The sequence below is a fragment of the Bicyclus anynana genome, chromosome 27, assembly GCF_947172395.1.
Source record: "Bicyclus anynana chromosome 27, ilBicAnyn1.1, whole genome shotgun sequence".
Classification (NCBI taxonomy): Eukaryota; Metazoa; Arthropoda; class Insecta; order Lepidoptera; family Nymphalidae; genus Bicyclus; species Bicyclus anynana.
Window position 1 is genome coordinate 2433127 of NC_069109.1, and position 21870 is coordinate 2454996.

The 21870-nt window shown below is 37.1% G+C and overlaps 2 protein-coding genes across 4 annotated transcripts in view; both read left to right on the forward strand.

The window, feature by feature from the left end:
- The window catches only part of LOC112058519 (gelsolin), a 102894-nt gene that overhangs the window by 64367 nt on the left and 16657 nt on the right, over positions 1 to 21870 (forward strand). The window lies entirely within an intron of this gene.
- LOC112058517 (solute carrier family 2, facilitated glucose transporter member 1) overlaps positions 1 to 21870 on the forward strand; it is a 38086-nt gene that overhangs the window by 7209 nt on the left and 9007 nt on the right. For 2 of the 3 annotated variants that reach the window (XR_008252216.1, XM_024099401.2), the window contains exons 2-8: positions 10576 to 10674; positions 11409 to 11569; positions 13700 to 13810; positions 15927 to 16014; positions 18830 to 19043; positions 20063 to 20121; positions 21126 to 21327. Coding sequence is in view for 2 of the 3 variants with exons in the window: in XM_024099401.2 (XP_023955169.2) it covers positions 10576 to 10674; positions 11409 to 11569; positions 13700 to 13810; positions 15927 to 16014; positions 18830 to 19043; positions 20063 to 20121; positions 21126 to 21327 (934 nt within the window). In the remaining variant the exon portion in view is untranslated. The other variant, XM_052890082.1, reaches the window with a different exon arrangement.

Consider the following 21870-nt stretch of genomic DNA (forward strand, 5'->3'; position numbering starts at 1 on the left):
TATCAACCCATTTTCGGCTCACTTTTGAGCACGAGTCTCCTCTCAGAATGAGAAGGGTTAGGGCAATAGTCCACCAGGCGGACACAATGCGAATTGGCAGACATCACACACGTAAAGAATTAAGAAAATTCTCAGGTATGCAGGTTTCCTCAGGATGTTTTTCTTCACCGTTTGAGACACGTGATATTTAATTTCTCAAAATGCACACAACTGAAAAGTTGGAGGTGCATGCCCCGGACCGGATTCGAACCCACCGGAATTGGAAGCAGAGGTCATATCCACTGGGCTATCACTGATTCATATTATAAGTCGGTCTTGGTCGCTAACTATGAGCCTCATAAGAAAGCTCAGAGTCACACAGCGGGCGATGGAACGAGCTATGTTAGGAGTATCTCTGCGTGATCGAATCAGCAATGAGGAGATCCGCAGAAGAACCAAAGTCACCGACATAGCTCAACGAGTTGCGAAGCTGAAGGCACATAGTTCGAAGAGCCAATGGACGTTGGGGTCTCAAAGTGTTGGAATGGCGACCCCGCACTAGTAAGCGCAGTGTTGGTAGACCCCCCACCAGGTGACTGACGACATCAAGCAAGTCGCAGACATTCGCTGGATGCAGGCGGCTCAGTATCGTGATGTTTGGAAGTGCCTACAAAAGGCCTATGTCCTGCAGTGGACTCCATCGGCTGATATGATGATGATGATGAACTCATCTACTTAGATCTTAGTCATATTATTTTTGACTGATTGCACGAAACAATACAAAAATGTTTAAGAGTGTGCGATATGTAATTTGGTGGTTACAAATGGTTCTGGATCTCAGATTCTGGAAAAGTTAGGAGCCTGATATTTGGGCAAATGATATTTCAAAGTGTTAGCTTGGTTATGACTATACAAAATACACAATATGTAAAACTTTTTTCGATAGTTTATTTTTTTTAAAAATACATGTTTTGCTCACATTTTGCTTTCAATCTCAGGAAAAGCAAACTTACTTTCTTAAATTTTTGTTTTGTATAGAAAATTAGGTATATATCTTGAACTTGGCCATTTTGTTTTTCGTTATATGTTGTTTAATTTACTTGCAATTAGGTAAAAATGGTTTTGGCGCTCACGTCATAAAATTTGCGTCGCGCGTCAATCGCTCCGTGCTTTTCACTCACGTGAAAGTCATAATTCGGCTTAATTTAAATGTACATCGTATTGTAACAGTCCATATTGTTCTTAAATTAGGTAGGTAGGTAAATATTTATTTTATAATTTTGCTAAAACAAATCACCGCTATAAATCTTCCCTTATCTTTGGTTATTTTATCTGATAATGTTATCACTCTCTTGCCTCTATGTGTATATAGGCCGATTACTTTTAGTGAGATGAAATTAACTTCAACAAACCCTTATTAACCTTATTAACAAAAAGAGGGGTGTTATAAGTTTGACGTGTCTGTCTGTCACCATATCTCCCGAACGGATGAAGCGATTTCAATTTAGTTTGTTTTGTATGAAAGGTGACTTATGTGCGAGTGTTTTTAGACATGTTTGATGAAAATCGGTTGAGCCGTTTAAAAGTTGTGGGGGGTGAAAGTGTGAATGTGAATGAAATGAAAATGAAAGAAATAACTGCTGTAAATCGTTGACGAGTTCTATCGTCTTTGTTTCGGCTCCATCATCAAACTAACTCCAAACCTTCATAAAATTGTAGTGGTTTAAAATACCTTATGGAAACACTAACAAACGCACTAAGCCGTCTCTACAATTTTTGGAAGTTCTCCTCGATTTCTCCAGGATACCATCATCAAATCATGAAAAAATGGGACGACCCTGGAATCAAACCCTTCAAACAAAAAAAAGAATTTTTAAAATGTCCATAATTGACGGAATTATCGCTGGACATACATAAAAAAAAAACATACATACAGCCGAACGTAGAACCTCCTCCTTTTTGGAAGTCGGTTAACAAGATTTCGACACCCTGCTCTGTGGTTGCCTGGTTGATATATTAAAGACTATCTAACGCATGTGACTACGTGAAGTTTTTCACAAATCCCGCGGGAACCATGGATTTACATGGATAAAAAGTAGCCCAAATGTATGTATATATAACCTCCTCTATCTTCCAGTGAAAGTTCTATTAAAATCCGTTCACGCATTCCAGAGATTAGCCCACACAAACAGAAAGACAAACAGTCTTTAAAAAGCTTGATTATATTGTAAATAGCTTCAAAAATAGCTCAATGAAGTAGCTTGTAAAAGCTCGGATCACTTTTTGCGGTGATTATGTAGGCATGTAACATATCTAATAGTATAAAATCTATGGCTAAACCAGTTTCCGATTATGTCATACAGTTCCCATGAGAAATATGCATACATTATGGTGTTTCTGTGACACGCGTAGTTCTGATAGGGTCACCATATCGTTAGTTTTTTGGGTGTGGGTTTATCTATCTATTTAATCTATCTATATTTATAACTAGCGGACACCCGCAACTTCGTCCGCGTGAAAGTTGATGTAAACTTTTAACTACCCCTATCCTACCCCTTCCCTGCCCTACCCTACTCTTCCCTACTCTACGCTACCCTTCCCCTACCCCTACCCTACTCATTAAGGCTGCACACGCGACGGAAGCTTGGTACAATTATTCTTCATACTCCTGGGCAGGTTATAGTATACTTTTCATCACGCCACGATCAATAGGAGCAGAGCAGTGAAGGGAAATGTTGGGAAAACGGGAGATGTTACTACATTTTTACAGCGATGCTACTGTAAGGGCTGGATTTAAGTCAGTAACGAAAAAAAAACATTCCTCCTCCTTTTGTACAATCAGTTAACAAAGGGTTAATGGGAATATGCATATTAACTGTAGAAACTCCCGAAAAGGATCATACCTTATCACCTAGATAGGCAATAAAATATATATATATATGTTTAATTTTTAATAGTTTTCTGTATTAATTTTGTATTTTATCACATTGTTAAAAATTTTTAAAAATTAACAAATAAATAAATGAGAGATCAAAAATTAATAATCAACTCCAAATTGGGTTAAATAAACTAAAAATCTATTTCCATTCCAAATTTCAGCCAAATCGGCTTAGTAGTTGCGGAGTTGAAGAGTAACAAACATCCATACAAACTTTCGCGATTATAATAATTAGTAGGATTGTTTTTTTAGTATTGTATTGGCATAGCTGGGCACCGTTTATGAAATAGTTAACTTCGTTAATCGATAATCCGCTACAAATAAAGTTAGCTTCGTTAAACGTTAAAGCGTTACATTCTGGAAGAATTAACGCAAGTTAACGTTAATCGTTAATCCGTTAATATGTCTGGTTAATATTGCATTTTTATATCATTGTGTGAGATTGGAAATTTACCACTGGAAAAATAAAGGTGAGCACTGGGGAAAAGTGCCATAATTTGTTTTTAGTTGATTTTATCAATAATTTTAACATAAATATAGTAATTTGTTGATTTATTTGAAAAAAAATCTTTCATAATTTCTTACTTGTCTAAACCTGTAAATCACGTCGCGCGGTAAATAGTAGGCATTGGATTAACGATTAACGGACTTCTGCATATTAACGGAAGTTAACGGGTCCGTTAACATTTTTAAAAGTTAACTTAAAAGTTAATCCGTTAATCAAAATGTTAACTTCGTTAATTAACGGTTAACGGATTAACGAGTTAATGCCCAGCTATGTGTATTGGTCACCCTACTCCTAAGCATGAATAACACTAACCTTGAATAGGCTGATACCATTTTAATGCTATTTTAAGAAAACCACTTTTCCGAACTAGTTTTTCTTTCTATGACTATATTTGCATATTAAATACCGATTTGGGTGTGTCTCATGCAAATTTTTTCGTTGCTAAAATAGAAAGAAGTAGTACCTAGTTATTATAAGTTACTATACAAAAAAAAAACCTAGATGGGGGGGGGGGGGAATATTAGCGTTCCGGTACGATGCCGTGTAGAAACCGAAAGGAGTGGATTTTCATCCTCCTCCTAACAAGTTAGCCCGCTTCCATCTTAGACTGCATCATCACTTACCATCAGGTGTGATTGTAGTCAAGGGCTAACTTGTAAAGAATAATAAAAATAAAAAAAACAACAAAGGCAAAGACATACCACGGCCGAAGCCTCCTACCAGTTAGACCTGCGCCACGGAGACCATCAAACTTTTGACGCTTTTGTTTTAAAGTGTTAAAAACTTAAAATAAAAACACATGTTAATTTATAAATTTATTAAATGAATTTAAATGAAAACTACTCAAAATCAAATTATGTAAAATATATAAATATGTAAAATATATAAATAATAAATAATAATAATAAAAGCCTTTTATTCAGACAGTATTACAGTTTAAAAATTATTATCTATCTTAATTATTCTATTACTGACATTTTTAACATAAATATTATATTTAATTTCACACACACTTAATTATTTATTTTGCATCAATATCCCTATACGTAACATTAAATAAACATAAAATAAACTATAAATAAAATAATATAAGCAATAAGTCAATATTTTTAGTGAGAAGGATGAACCTGATGCTTTAATTATAAAGATATAAGATAGTATGATGTAAGTAAATAGGAACTATCAGTGTGTGTGTTAAGATCCCATTTTCATCTCGTGGACCCCCAATTTTTTTTTCGATGACGTAGACCCCTTGCAGGTTGTCATAGACCTGTAGGGGTCGATATAGACCACTTTGGGAATCACTGTTTTAAACAAAGCCTTTTGTTCCACTTACTTGCCGGTGTCTATACCTACAAATTATATCCCACGCAAAATCAAAAGTACAACTTTCTAAGACCTTAAACGTGTAGTGAGGTCAACACTCAACTGAGATTTGCTTGTTGACCTTATTCGTTGACATTCCGCGGTACCAGCTCAAACTGCTTTTGTAAAGCTTACTGTCCATAGAAAAATTATTATATCAGACCAATTATTGTATAGGAACTGCCTCGCTAGAGGTTACTTTTCTGTCAAAGTATATGATCAACGATCTAATGCGATTATAAAAACTGTCTCTATAGAATCAATGTTATATAGTTGTAATCTTGTTCGTCGTTAAAGAGCTCTGTAAAAATACCTTTTTGTGTAATTGAATTGTGTAAAAAACGGGTAAAATCTTCTAGTTTAGTATAAGATATATACCAATTCTAAACTCGTTTTCCTCAGAAAATGACAGACAATTTTGTTCGTGACTATGAGTGCGATACAGGTCCTTCTATAATTGGTCTGAGATATTATAGTCAATAACTTTAGGTTTTTTACACAACAATAATACTACTCAAAAAGGTTCTTTTAGGCGACACTTTTCGTTTCGATTGACATACATTTTTTTTAATAATAAGCTTTTACGGCTCTGGGTTCTTGCCCTTTTGATCCCGGATTCATAATAGAGTTGTAGTTAGTTTTCAATCAACCAACCAATCAATCAATCAATCAATCAATCAATCAAATTATTTATTTGCAGATACATGCATTATATATACAGGTGGTCGGTAGATGTAGGTGGTAAATGTATGTTGCCAATTTGGCATGCAAATTATTTATTAAGTATTTAATGATTCAAATGACAATTTCACCATTGTAAATTTACATCTTTACAATAATTTTATAAGTAAACATTTTATTTCAAGTAAGTTCAGTCTCTGTTTTTCTCACGATGTTTTTCCTTCACCGTTTGAGACACGTGATATTTAATTTCTTAAAATACACACAACTGAAAAGTTGGAGGTGCATGCCCCGGACCGGATTCGAAACCACACCCTCCGGAATGGGAGGCAGAGGTCATATCCACTGGGCCATATGCATACCAGAAAGGTTTTTTAATTCTCTGCGTGTGTGAATTGGGCCAGCGTGGTGGACTATTGGCCTAACCCCTCTCATTCTGAGAGGAGACTCGAACTCAACTGTGAGCCGAGTATGGGTTGATAATGATGATGAAGCATATTCTACAAGCGCCTTAGATATCGATATATTAACATTGTCTGAAATTGAAAATTTTTCAAGATTTTTCAATATTTATTTCAAGTAAGCTACAAGGACTTTAACACATCATTAACTACTATATTAAGCATTATATTAAGCATTATATTATATTAAGCATTTTTGGCTCACTGTTGAGCACGAGTCACCTCTCAGAATGAGAGGGGTTAGGCCAATAGTCCACCACGCTGGCCCAATGCGGATTGGCAGACTTCACACACGCACAGAATTAAGAAAATTCTCAGTTATGCAGGTTTCCTCACGATGTTTTCCTTCACCGTTTGAGACACGTGATATTTAATTTCTTAAAATGCACACAACTGAAAAGTTGGAGGTGCATGCCCCGGACCGGATTCGAACCTATGCCCACACCCTCCGGAATCGGAGACAGAAGTCATATAAGCTATCAAGGAGACCCTCCCCCCAATTATTTTGTTAGTAAACAGTGCACATCGACAATGGCTTTATAGCTTGACAACTTCGTTCGTAACACTCCCGATGTCACGCGCGTACCGGGGGGCGTGTAGCGATGAATGAAAAACCCACGACTGATGCACCTCACTTCCCCGCACGCACGATTTTACACACAGTCTTTCCCCCCCGTCGCCCGCATATCATGGAAGTGTCATCAACGAGCTTGGCTGACTATAGTGATGGAAAATCTTTGTTGATGAAACACCAGCTTTACGTAGAAAACTATTAACAGGTAAGTGCTAAAAGCACGCTAATATGAAGCAGTTCTTTGATACCATTAGTACAGAGGTGAATATTTTCTATAGGTTTGCAAAATACAACGACATACATTGTACCCACGGTACATTTGTATATGCCCTTGGTATACTGAAAGCAAATACAAATTATGAAACCGCGCTCACTGCCTTATGCATACGCATATTCCTGGATACGGTATGGGATAATTCTCTGGGGTGAAAGTACCGACGCCGAGGATATCTTCATCCTCCAAAAAAAATGTATGCGCATCCTAGCAAATATAAAACCGCGTGTAAGCTGTAGACCTCACTTTTTAGACAAAAAAATAGGGATGATGACAGTTTTTTAAATTGTATATAAATTAAGAGTATACTAATAGTAAAGCAATTTTGTAAAAGGAACAGGATGTCTGCGATCATTACTTTCGGAGCTGCAGGGATTTAAAGAGTCAGATTTGCGGCGCTGCCGCGGATCCCTGAAAAACGCTCCATACAAAATGGCGCGAAAAAATGACGTCATAGGCAATGAATGATCGTTAGATTTGTATGCGCGTTCAAACAAAATTACTAATATCTTTGTTATTTGTGCGTTTATCTTTATAGTTCATTTATTAAAAAATGTCCCATTTAATGTAAGGAAGCTAAAACTGTATAAATTTTTATCTAATTACGATAAAAAAATTTTAATAGTTTTTGAAATTTTATAATCTCATTTATTTTGCAAATATCCAGACAATCTTTGCTTTTTATTTATAAATTAGTTAACATTGACCCTATTTATCCAAATGTATCATAAAAATCAATATATTCCAACCTAGTCATCATCCCCATTCTGACCCTACCATCAATCTACATAATGGAGACAGCTTTATTTGTTAGGAAACACTCCTATCTTTACAATAAAAACGATAGAAGCACGCGCCGGAAAAATAAAATGATATACCCTAACTATAAACTTAAAATGTCGAACAGTGGACCATTATACCGATCGATAAAAATTTATAATAAAATCCCGAAATATATCACAGAGGAAAATAATGATAAGACATTTAAGCAGAAATGGCTTATAAATAACTGTTTCTATAAAATAGAGGGAGCAGTGATAGCCTAGTGGATATGACCTCTGCCTCCGATTCCGGAGGGTGTGGGTTCGAATCCGGTCCCGGGCATGCACCTCCAACTTTTCAGTTGTGTGCATTTTAAGAAATTAAATATCACGTGTCTCAATCGGTGAAGGAAAACATCGTGAGGAAACCTGCATACCAGAGAATTATCTTCATTCTCTGCGTGTGTGAAGTCTGCCAATCCGCATTGGGCCAGCGTGGTGGACTATTGGCCTAACCCCTCTCATTCTGAGAGGAGACTCGAGCTCAGCAGTGAGCCGAATATGGGTTGATGACGACGATAAAATAGATGAGTTTTTACAATTTAAAACCTGACCATATTTATCTAAGACCTCAACAGCACGACAGCCTACAAATATTGAAACAATCAATTTATAAATAACTAAAAATTTATTCATATTTTATTTTAAAACTTGGACATTGCTCATTTATCACATAATTTTGACAATTGTAATTGAGTGGATATGTTTATTTAATTTTATTAGCGTTAATTAATCTACTATTATGACTATACCTGACATTTATATTATTTAAAATCTTGAACATTCTAATTTAAATCTATAAATGTTCCGCTCAAGTTTTTATTTCATTTTTATCTTATTTAATTTTGTCTAATGAAATGTAATATATTTTATCTCTTATTATTGCATGTACCATTATTATTTTTAGCAATGCCCTGACAGGGCCCCATGTATCATGCATGCTAAGCTTATGTATTAGTTTGTAAGTGCATGGATGCTAAGTAAATAAATATCTAAATATCATAGACTAGATCAGTGATTCCCAAAGTGGTCTATAGGGGTCTATGACAAACTACGAGGGGTCTATGTCAGCGAAAAAAAATTGGGGTCCATTAAATGAAATTGGTTTCCACGATAGTTGATCATAACACATACACTGATAGTATCTATTTTTTTACATCATATTATATTATAGTATCAAAACATAGATAGGTACATTATTTTGAAAGTAACTGTCATGTAAAAAAAATAATTATATATGTTTATAAAATTGTGTAAATTGTAGGATACAGAAAATCAATATCAAATAAGTAGGGGGTACCCAACACGTAAAAACATGGCAAGGGGTCTACGACACAAAAAAGTTTGGGGAACTCTGGACTAGATGGTCACTGTCACACGGCTCACGGAACTGACAGAAGATTATATGAAAACCTGTCAAATAGTTGCTTCCCACTTAGCATTTTGAACAACTTTTATGCGTCGTTTTTAACCGACTTCAAAAAAAAGGAGGAGGTTTCTCAATTCGACCGTATATATATTTTTTTATGTGTGTTCGCGCATAACTTCGTCATTTATAGACCAATTTGGATAATTCTTTTTTGGTTGGAAAGGAGATGTTCCGAGGGTGGTACCATGATGAAACGTAAAGACAGTCTATACAATACAATATAATGTCGTTGGCAAAATATCTAAAATTAAAACAATAAAAAATCGCATACAATCCTGTGTTTTTGACTGCGACATCCAATAATCTTTTTTTGCTCTTGCCACTTGCGTCCACTGATCTGTACGAACGTATATAAATACTAGCTGACACCGCGCGATTTCACCCGCGTAGTTCTCGTTCCCGTAGGAATACTGGGATAATATATAGCTTATAGCCTTCCTCGATAAATGGGCTATCTAACACTGTAAGAATTTTTTAAATCGGGCTAGTAGTTCCTGAGATTAGCGCGTTCAATCAAACAAACAAACTCTTCAGCTTTATAATATTAGTAATAGATATTAGTATAGATTACGTACCACGTTGTTTGTTTGTGACTAATTTTAATCAAATTTGCACACTGTGTGCAGTTTGATCCATCTTAAAAGATAGGGTAGGGGTAGGGGTAGGGGTAAAGAGGGTCAGTGGCGTAGCGTGCCTTGGAGGGGCCCTGTATCAAAATTAGTTGGGGGGTCTAAATGGGGGAATGTCTTACAAAAGAAACAATAATGCTTGCTTAAAATAAATATGACAGTATGACCTACTACCTATGTAGATTGTCTTTGACTTATGAGCGCAAATTTGATCGGGGAAAAAAAGTTTTTTAAGTTTTTTCATTTATAAAGTGAATTATCTGCATTTTTATTTCACGGGAAACATCACATTAAGTATAATAGGACTCAAAAGGTGATTACGAATATAAGGAAACTAATGTCGAACAATGGTTATGAGTCACAACACTTGTCAGGACAACTTAATTAACAAATCAAACTGTAACCAAAATAAGACCCTAGAATCCCAGAGAATGAGCTTGAGTGAAGTCACGCACTTGTGAACGTTGTGTGTAGGGTTGAAGGTACCTTTGACTGTTAACAAACACTCCCCTTTTCCACTCAAGTCACTCTCCCCGCCTATCCCAAGTAACCCATAAAGAATTACACAACAAGAGATGTGGACGGCTCGAACGCCACGAGCACACTGAAGCCGTCCGTACCGCAAGTCGTTGCAATGCGGCAATAACATAAGTGACATTTGTATACATTTTACTTATTTTTGCTTGCGCATGTAAGGGGCCCCTGTGTAGTCCGAGGGTATACAGATACAGCGCTAGCTACGCCCCTGATAGGTTAAGGGAAGAAGTAAGTGCACTTCTTGCACATGTCAAAGCGAAGCTTAGCAGTTCCGTTAAAAGATATAACTGTTTAACTTGTTAGAAGCCATTACCCACACATACGACTAGTCCAGTAAAATACAATTTTTTTTTTTAAATATGTACTTTTTTGTTATCAGGGAATGAATCTCCGTTTGGCGTTCGCCATCATATCGGGCGGGTGTTGGTCGGCCTTCCAGCACGGCTACAACACTGGAGTGATCAACGCGCCGCAAGCTGTGAGTATACGTTTCGCGTTCGCCATCATATCGGGTGGGTGTTGGTCTGCCTTCCAGCACGGCTACAACACTGGAGTGATCAACGCGCCGCAAGCTGTGGTATACGTTTGGCGTTCGCCATCATATCGGGCGGGTGTTGGTCGGCCTTCCAGCACGGCTAGAACCTATGCAGTGGCGGATTTACCCTAAGGGCCCTTAGAGAGTCGTTCCGCCCTTCTTTTCTGCTTCTGCCTTCGGTCCCCACCAGGTAATGCTTCTGCGCGTGGAAATCAATGTAAGCTTTCAAATCCTATTTCAGCAAGGGTTGAATTAATTTTTTTTTGAATCACATTATATTTCGTATTTTTTATGAACAAATTTTTAAAACTGTAACTCTAAAAATAAAGGACTTTCCATACAAACCCCTATTTCACCCCTTCTGGTTTTATTTTCGCAACAAAAAGTATAACCTTTTCCGTATTATGGTCTTAAACTGTGCCAAGTTTCATTTGAATTCATTCAGTAGTTTCAGCGTGTTGCCCGAATAACAAAAAAACACGGACAGACAGACAGACAATAAATGGAAATAAAATATTTTTAGCTTTAGAATCGATAATTTTGGACCTGCTTCCTGCTTGTTTTATTATAAGTATAGATATATACATAGATTTAAAAAAAGCAAGATCTATATTATTATTATTTTACTCGGAGAAATTCAATAGCATTCAATCATTAAATAAACTGATTTCTTACAGGTAATGTCAGAATGGTTGCACAAGGAAGCACTAAGTGGAACCAACTTGACCATCTCCGCCAAAGACGACCCGAAAGTGACCACCGTGTGGTCAATCGTGGTCGCTATCTACTGCGTGGGCGGCATGATAGGCGGCGTCATCACCGGCGCCATCGCTGACAGGTGACGCCATTTTTTTTTATTTAGAAAGGATACAATAAGGAACTTAAGCTATCTTATCCTAATAACTATACAAATCATGCCCACGTGGAATGGTGACAAGAATACTGGCTGCATTTCCGCGCTGGACAGCTTGGCTGAATTAGCCCTTGACTACAATCTCACCTGATGGTTACGGCTAGTTTCTTCATCGCAAGTAACAGTCAAAGTAACACACCCCGTCAATGCGTGAAATGCCGGAAGTGCTGCGCTCAAATCAGATCCCAAAGATTCATAATTCATTCATTCATTCAAATAATTTTTATCAAGTAACTAGTTAATATATTCTAAGCAAATTGATTATTAAAATATTGGAATATTTCTAAAATTATATTATTATATATATATAAGTTTAAAAAATATTGATATGGAATATTTGTTTCACCTTCACTCATGTTCGAGTGCTATGCCGAATAATTAAAAGAGACGTCATTTCCTCCCACACGAAAATTTGTGAGCTGATTTTAAATAATACTGTGATAAATAAAAAAAATCAGCTAGCAGTAAGTCGAGGGAAACCTGGTCAGCTGATGCCTTTAAAGAGTCAGTAAATGCTTCTAGCTAACTTCTACGTAACGATCTTCAAAGTATCAACTGACGATTTTTCCACCGAGATACAGCCAGCTGACGTATATATTTATCAATAGTTACATAGAAGCTATCATCTGGTAAATTTTTAGGCCATGATCTAGCCATCAGCTGACGTACAATGCACTATGTGTATGCCAGATGATTGTTTTTTTTTTTGAGGTATTGGGTTAGCTATAACTTGATAAATTTTTAGCCGAGAGAAAATGAGTGAATGTATTTTTTTTTTCTTCAAGCGTGGGAGGTTACAACTACTCATCCCCCCACTGTGCCGCAGCTGACGGTCATAGGGTTTATGATACTGTTGTCTGATGCGTATCGCCAATTATCTATCGAGAAGAAATAATTAACCAAATTTTCACCTGGCTCTCGGACTTTTACTACTTTTACTGTTACTTTAGCTGTAAAAAGAAACTGGCTGTAGATGATGATGCAATCTTAGATGGATGCGGACTTATTAGCGGACTCGGATTATGATGATGTTCATCGTCAACGTTAGAGTTCAAATTGATAAAGTGTTTATCAGATAGCATGGTGAGGGTGACATATCAATTCACGTCATTTAAGGCAACTGTCACCCAGTGGCGTAGCGTGCCTTAGAGAGGCCCTGTATCAAAAATAGTTTTTTTTACTTTTGTCAGATTTAGGTAATATTGTAGAAAAATTTTTGCTTTTACACGTAAGGGGTCTCTGTAGTCCGGGTGTCCTATATCATTGATACGTCTGATACGGTGGTAGCTACGCCCCTGCTGTCACCGGACCCATGCTACCTATCTGAAAAACACTTTAGTTATATTCCAACTTGGGTACAGTAGTGTTTTTTTTTTATTCTTTACAAGTTAGCCCTTGGCTACAATCTCACCTGATGGTAACTGATGATGTAATCGGGCTAACTTGTTAGGAGGAGGATGAAAGTCCATTTTCCTTCCTCCTTTCGGTTTCTACACGACATCGTACCCGAACGCTAAATCGCTTGGCGGTACGTCTTTGTCTAGCCACGGCTAAAGCCTCCCACCAGCCAGACCTGGACCGATTAAAAAACTCAATCTGCCCAGCCGGGGATCGAATCCAGGACCTCCGTCATATATATCCACCGCGATTACCACTGCGCCACGGAGGCCGTCAAAAATTCTCTCAGAGCGTATTCTGTGATTAAATCGTTTTTGAGATAGTGAGTTACAAGTAAATCGGTTTAATTACTAAGAATAGTTTACGTTTACTTTTTTCAGGTTTGGTACAAATAACAAAGATATTAGTAATTTTGTTTGTACGCACATACAAATGTAACGATCATTACATTGCCTACGACGTCATTAGTTCGTACCATTTTGTATGGGGCGTTTTTCAGCGATCCGCGGCAGCGCCGCAAATCTGACCCTTTAAATCCCTGTAGCTCCGAAAGTAATGATCGCAGATACCCTGTTACTTTTACAATATTGCTTTACTGTTAGCATACTCTTAATTTATATACAATTTAAAAAACTGTCATCATTCCAATTATTTCAGGTTTGGCAGAAAAGGCGGTCTCCTTCTGAACAACTTGCTGGTATTCATATCCGTAGCGCTGCAAGCTTGCTCCAAGATGGCCAACTCGGCTGAAATGCTCATTGTTGGAAGGTAGGCTTTACGTACATACGTACATACCAGCGGCGAAGATACAGACCGATTCCCGCCGGGTTACCTTTTTAAAATACATAGATACTAACTAGCGAACGCCCGCGTCTTCGTCCGAATGAAATTTAGTTTTTCAAATATACCTCGGAAACCTTGATTTTTTCCAGGATCAAAGTAGCCAATGTGCTAATCCAGAGTAAAATCTATTTCTATTCCAAATTTCAGCCAAATCGCTTCAGTTGAAGAGTAACAAACATCCTAAAATCCATACAAACTTTCGCGTTTATAATATTAGTGGGATATTATGATTCTTGTATGAATGTTTGTTACTCTTTAACGACGCAACTACTGAACCATTGGCTGAAATTTAAAAGGAATATGGATAACTAGCGGACGCCCGCGACTTCGTCCGCGTGGAATTTAGTTTTTCACAAATCCCCCGGGAACCACGGATTTTTCCAGGATAAAAAGTAGCCTATGTGTTAATCCATGCTATAATATATCTCAATACCAAATTTCAGCTAATTCGGTTTAGTAGTCGAGGCGTGAAAGAGTAACAAACATTCATATCATTAAAATCATCAGTTTTCGCAAATCTCGGGAAACCATGGATTTTTTCGGGATAAAAAGTAGCCTATGTGTTAATCCAGAGTAAAGTCCATTTTCATTCCAAATTTTAGCCAAATCGCTTCAGTAGTAGCGGCCTTATAGAGAAACAAACATGTTAATACATAGGCTACTTTTATCTCGATGAAATCCTTGCTTTTTATGAGATTTGTGAAAAATTTAATTCCACGCGGATGAAGTTGCGGGCGTCCGCTAGTATATATGTATATATATGAGAAACCGGAGTTTGTATCAAGCGGTATGAATTTCCTATTCTTTGGGACGGCTTACCTTCGTCTAAATTCCATTCTTCGCCACTGGTACATACATACATCCATACCATCATGACTCATTTCTATCAGGGTAGACAGAGACCGGCCCCTCTAGCCAAGTGGCATGTGGATTCTCTTTCTACGATCGCTAACGCTTTGAAAACTAGAACAATGTATGCGAATGACAGATCTTGATCACGTGACCTGTCTATAGCAAATGTCATTACCATGCATTTTTCGAGTTTTCGAAGCCCTGTGGACCATTTGTTTAAAGTAGGCTTAGTTTACAAGCACTTTTGAAACATCAGTTGACTATTTGTATATAATAATAATAATAATAATAAGAAGAAAGAAGAACACCTTAAGAAGCTTTCGCTTAACTGTTGGATCAAGAGTCGGATACAAAAGGCAGTGATTCTTGAGACGGCGCGTATTGTGAGGAGGTTCCTCACTCTGGAGCCCTGACCACCGGTTGCTTGGACACTCAAATGTCCCGCAGCGGGAGGGTGAATTTTTTTTTATAAATTTTTAATAATGTTTTGTATTTTATACTTATATTGTTAAAAATTAAAAAAAAAAGAAGTAATAAATAAATGAGAGACAATAATAATAAGCTGTTTATTCCCAAATCACACATACAAAATAATATAATACAAACAATTAAAAAGGATAAAGAACTTAAAACTAAATTATAATAATTAATACTAATTTGTATATAGTAGGGGATATAATAGAAGGGGACCCGAAGAGGGGATTTTTGAGCGCGGCAGATGATCATAATCATAAGGGTTGTTGATTCATTGAACCTTGCACGTTGTTCAGTACCTCCACCAAGTATGAGCCATTAATATTTTTGGGTACGTTTAGAGCAATCAAAAAAAAAACTAACTTCAGAAATACTCAACCAGCACATCAGATTAAGATAGGTGAGTTGATAGCTAAAAGGTGTGACAAAAATCTGACGATTTGAGCGTAACGTAATGGAATGGGAAGGTTCTGAAGTTACAAAATAAAACCCTTATATTTCTGTTCTCGAGCCACGAGCGCAGTTTATTTTTTACTTATTTTGAATGATCTAATCTCCTGAATATACATTTTTTACAGACATACATTTTTTCTAGTTTTCGAAGCGTTTGCGATCGTAGGAAAGAATCGACGTGCCACCTGGCAAGGGGGGCTCGACCTGACCATTCGGAATGGGCTAATAGACTGATATTGATAAAATGAATGTCATGTTACAGGTTGGTGATTGGTGTTAACAACGGTTTGAACGCGGGCTTAGCACCGCTGTATCTGTCAGAAATAGCGCCAGTTTCTATACGAGGATCAGTAAGTAAAATATCCTCCTTGTTTAGGCACGTGTAAATAGTACCTAAAACGTTTTTAAGCGGGTGGGATTATGTTTACCTATATGTGAAATATATGCGATCGCTTTACTGTGCAATTTGAAATGGCATTCTATAACTGATCTTACCTTTCGACGTGTTGCCAGAGTTTCAGTGTAACCAACTCTCGAAAATATTTATCCCTAAAGTTTGTGTCAAAAACCCCTGAAATCGCCTTAATTATTAAGTTGTCCCCCTAAAAAATATAAATTAATAATAATTTAGAAATGGCTGTAATATGTTTTAAAAGTCTATTTTTATTTATTTATTCGGAAGCCAACGTTGTATACATAAAAACTTATGACTAATTAAACATAACATGCATTAAAATGTAATATGCAACATTGTACACCCCACTTACAGGCTAACTCAACATGCGTTTATTTTAATACAATTCTTAATTTACCATTAAAAAAAAAAGAAACAAAAACTAAATCTACCTACCACTAAAAATAAAAAAAAAAGAGACTAAAAGAAAGAAAGAAAAAAAAAATGTAATTACAACAATAATAATGGGAATTAACAATAAGAAATTACATTTAAAACAAAAACAGAATGCATTTAAAGTACATTATTCATCGACATATGTTTTTTAACTTTACTTTTAAAAGAATTAGAACCGCTATTGAAAATATCCAGATTTGCCATTTTAAAAATATTATTATACGATCTCACTATTCTTTCAATAGGAGCATTTCTCCCCAGATTAGTTTTTGTGATTCTTGGCCTAAAAGTTAGTTTATTTTAATGTGAGATGTCTATATTTAATACAGACAAAATATTATAAGATATTTTGAAATCATACATGTTGAGATTGAATAAAAATTTTTTTATTGGATGAAAATTGCCGCCAGTTTCCTCAGAGTGGTTGTAGAATAACGTATTATATGTCGTTATACGTCACTAGGTCAAGAAAGAAATATTAAAATTATCATCAATTTAAAAATATTAAAGAATCAAAAAATCCCTGAAAATACCAAAATTTCAGACCCCTAAAAAAATCTCATTTAACTTATTTGCCCCCTAAATCTGGGGGGAAAATCCCTAAGTTGGGAACCCTGATTTCCTGACAATTAAAAATTGGATGCGAATGATGACGGCGTGTCAAGCGAAACTGTGTCTTATTAAGTTATTAGACTAGTTATAGGTGCTTAAAACGAATTAACACAGTTTGAAGCGATCGTTTAATGTGAAACAATATTGGCCTCATCATTATCAGCCGATAGACGTCCACTGCTGGACATAGGTCTCTTGCATGGACTTCCAAACATAACGGTCTCGAGCCGCCAGCATCCAGCGGCTCCCTGCATCCCGCTAGATATCCTCGCTCTACCTAGTGGGTGCTCGACCAACACTGCGATTTCCGGTGCGGGGTCCCCATTCCATCACCTTGGGACCTTCTCCCCTAAGGAAATCCTCTTGATGAGCCTTTGAATTTGATACCCATATAGCAATATTCGAAAAACATAGACGTAAACGTGGTTTGTTTTATTTTCACCTAACTTAGAACACTTGGGTTACAAAGAATTGTCCAGGGATGTGTATCAAAATATTTAACCGCATAGAAAATTATAAAAATCAAATCAAATCAAAATTTGTTTATTGCGAATTCAGGTTACAGTCAGATCTTATTGAAATAAACACCAAATTCCGCCTTACAGCTTGCAATATCATTATAAAAAACATTATTATTTACAATAATCAATTCACACACTTATTTGTACAGTGATTAATTAATTAGTAGGTACATTGAATATTTTAAAGAATAATTCTAATGATGCCTTTACGTCAATATAATGTCAGTTTATGTCAAAGATAAGTAAAATGATAAATTGCAAAAAAAAAAAAATTAGTCATTAATATGGTGTATTTGTATAGTAAGACTATAATAAGTCTTGAAATCAATTGAAATTGGTTTATTCATCAAGGTACTCTTTGATGGAGTAGTATGCTTTGTTTATTAAAAAATTCTTTAATTGTTTCTTAAACCTTGCCAAGTTGGAATTATTTTTTATATTAAATGACAGCTTATTGTAAATATTTATACGACTGGTTGATAAGTAAAACCTACTATAATGTCAAAGAACTATTAAAATAATAATTGTAAAAATGTTAATTGTAAAAATGTTAATTGTAAAAATAATGAAATTTGTATATTGTATTGCAAGTGTAACTTTATATTATTTTTATTTTTAATTTAATTTGGTAATTATGACTATTGGTGTTATTTTTTCTTTTTTCTTTGTAATTTCATTTAATTTTATTTGGTAATTGTGACTATTTGTATTTTTTATATTTGCACACTATTAATTTAGTGGAATGTTGTATTCTTGCAAATAAACAATTATTATTATTATTATTATTAAGACGAATCTAATGATATCTTAATTACGTAAATCTGTTCAGCGGTTTGGAAGTTATGAGGTAATAATAGTGCGGTAAGTTAAAAATTAAAGCCGAGGCGATATTGCAGCTCGAGCCATAGGTGAGAGCTGTAGTAAGGAAGTAGAGGCTGTAATTATCTAAGCGCACGTATGTTATACGACGTTTTATAACACATTTGCGAGTAAATACTTTAAACACTCTTTCTGAAAATAAATTTGCATCTATGCCTGTTTTCCATTTGATGACATTTTGACACGCTTGTCATTTTGTCACGTCATTGACCCCCGCCGAGTCTTCCGTAGACCCCCAGGGGTCGAAGCTTTAAACCATCCATTCATTTAATCATTTATGTATGTATATATAACTCTTTTCAGATCGGCACAGTTTACCAACTAGTCATAACTATAACGATCCTGCTGTCCCAAGTCCTGGGGCTGGAGTCCATCCTGGGCACCACCGTGGGCTGGCCGTGGCTCCTGGCTATCACCACCATCCCCGCACTTCTCCAGTGCTGCACCCTACCCCTGTGTCCAGAGTCACCCAAGTACCTTCTGCTGAATAGAGGGGCGGAGCTTCATGCACAAAGGGGTAAGTATCATCATCATCATCATCATCATCATCACAATCAGTCGATAGAGTCCACTAATGGACATGGTCCTCAAAGACTTCCAAACATTTTTGGGCACGGTTTTGAGCATCCAGCAGTTAACCCTGTACCCGCTTGATCCACCTTGCAAAGGGACCTAAACCTTCCTCCTGTCCTAAGTCCTGGGGCTGGAGTACTTCCTGGGCACCACTATCGGCTGGCCATGAATCCTGGCTATCACCACTATCCCCGCAGTTCTCCAATGCTGCACCCTACCCGTGTGTCTGGAATCACCCAAGTACCTTCTGCTGAATAGTGGAGCGGAGCTTTATGCACAAAGGGGTATCATCATCATCACCATCACTGCCACATCCCAGATGCCCGGGATTGACTCCATGTCAACGATATAGATCTTTGGAATCAAGGACTTCCAAACAACACAGTTTCGAGACATAAAACAATAGAGTTTTGAGGCATAGAGCGTGTAACCCTGCATCCAACTTAATCCATCCACCTAGTGGAGAGTTAAGTCCTGCTATCCAACATCCAAGATGCCCAGGATTAACTGCAAGTCAAGGACATAGATCTCTTAAGGACTTCCAAACAACACAGTTTTGAGACATGAGACAATAGTGTTTTGAGGCATAGAGCGGTTAACCCTGCACCCCGCTTGATCCACCTAGTAGAGATTCATAATGATCCTGCTGACCCGCATCCAAGATGCCCAGGATTAACTGCAAGTCAAGGACATAGATCTCTTAAGGACTTCCAAACAACTCAGTTTTGAGACATGACACAATAGAGTTTTGAGACAATGACCAGTTAACCCTACAACCCGCTTGATCCACCTAGTAGGATCCCACATCCCAGATGACTTGGAGTGAATACTAGGCACCTGAGAGGAGAGGGTTTCTAAAATACTATGCTTGGTCATAATAAAGGGTCTCCGGTTATTGACACGTAGTCATTTAGGAAAACAGAAAGTGATGATCCAACCAGAACCAGTAATTGTTTGTTGCAGCACTCAATTGGCTAAGAGGCGATGTGGCAGTACACGGAGAAATGGAAGAAATGCATCAGGTATACAATATTTATATATGTAGATATCTGAATTCTCCCCAGACCAATTATTGTATAGGACCTGCCTCGCTAGACGTTACTTTTCTGTCAAAGTATATGATCAACGATCTAACGCTATTATAAAAACTGTCTACAAATAATCGATGTTTCATAGTTGTAATTGAATTCGTCGGTTAAAGAGCTGCTTAAAAATACATTTTTATGTAGTTAAATGGTGTAAAAAACGGGCAAGAACTTCTAGTTTAGTATAAGATATGCACCAAATCCAAGCTAGTTTTGTTCGGAAAATGACAGACAATTTTGTTCGTGAATATGGGTGCAATACTGGTCCTTCTATAATTGGCTGAGGAATTCTCCCACTGAAAACCAGCGCTGCAACTAGCTGCAGCTTTAAGCTGAGTGGGAGACCTTTATTTGGTCACTGCGCTTTTACATTCACTTTTCCTGTTCTTTGTATAATATTAAAGCTTAGTTTTAAGTTTTTTACTGACCAAATAAAAACATTTTTCTTTCTTTCTTTAAATTCTAAGCTAAGTAAGGTTTAATTTTTTCTTACTCCCGAAGTATCTGAGGGGTTTGCTAGTACGAGTATATCTAATATCTATCGCATCAACCCATATTCGGCTCACTGCTGAGCTCGAGTCGCCTCTCAGAATGAGAGGGGTAAGGCCAATAGTCCTCCACGCTGGCCGAATGCGGATTGGCAGACTTCACATACGCAGAGAATTAAGAGAATTCTCTGGTATGCAGGTTTCCTCACGATGTTTTCCTTCACCGTTTGAGACACGTGATATTTAATTTCTTAAAATGCACACAACTGAAAAGTTGGAGGTGTATGTCCCGGACCGGTATCGAACCAAAACCCTCCGGAATCGGAGGCAGAGGTCATATCCACTGGGCTATCACGACTCTAATATCTATACTGTTCCTTTAAAATGGGCACTACGCAGTGAAACCGCGGTGGGACCTCCTTGTTTATACTTTCATCAATTCTTCTCCACCAGGAAGCGGAGAAGAACAAAGTGAGCAAGAAGGTGACTCTCCGAGAGCTGTTCAGTAACCGCTCGCTGCGCCAGCCGCTGCTCATAGCCATAGTCGTGATGGTCGCGCAGCAGCTGTCAGGGATCAACGCCGTCATCTTCTTCTCCACCGACATCTTTAGCTCCGCCGGCTTGAGCGAGAGCCAGAGCCAGTATGCTACCCTGGGTAAGAACTCTTGTATTGAATGACATCAAAGGGTACTTAATAAGGTTCCTTATTTAGGTAAAAACCGTATTGTCAACCGGTTGATAGTATGCTATCCTGGGTAAGAACTCTTCTTTCTTTGAAAAAGCATGCATATTTGCACGACACTCAAGGGTTTCTTAAGTAGGTAAGAACTCTAATTATCTTCTGATTAGCAGAACCAGTTCGCCACCCTGGGTAAGGACTCTTCTCTTGTATTGATAAAGTATTCCAACTTAAATGACATTGAAAGGCTTCCTTACATAGGCATGTAAAAAGGCAACTACTTGTACTTGGGTAAGGACTCTTTTCCTTTCATAGGCGTGTATGTAAAAGCTCTGTTTGTCATCTGATTGCCAGAACTCTTACGCTAGCCTGGGTAAGAACTCTTCTTTTCTCTCTCTTCTCCAGCGTCTACACGACACTCAAGAGTAAACTTCGTTACATTACCATGTAAGAACACTAATTGTCTTCTGATTAGTAGAGGCAGTGCGCTATCTTGTGCAAGGACTTTTCTTTATTACA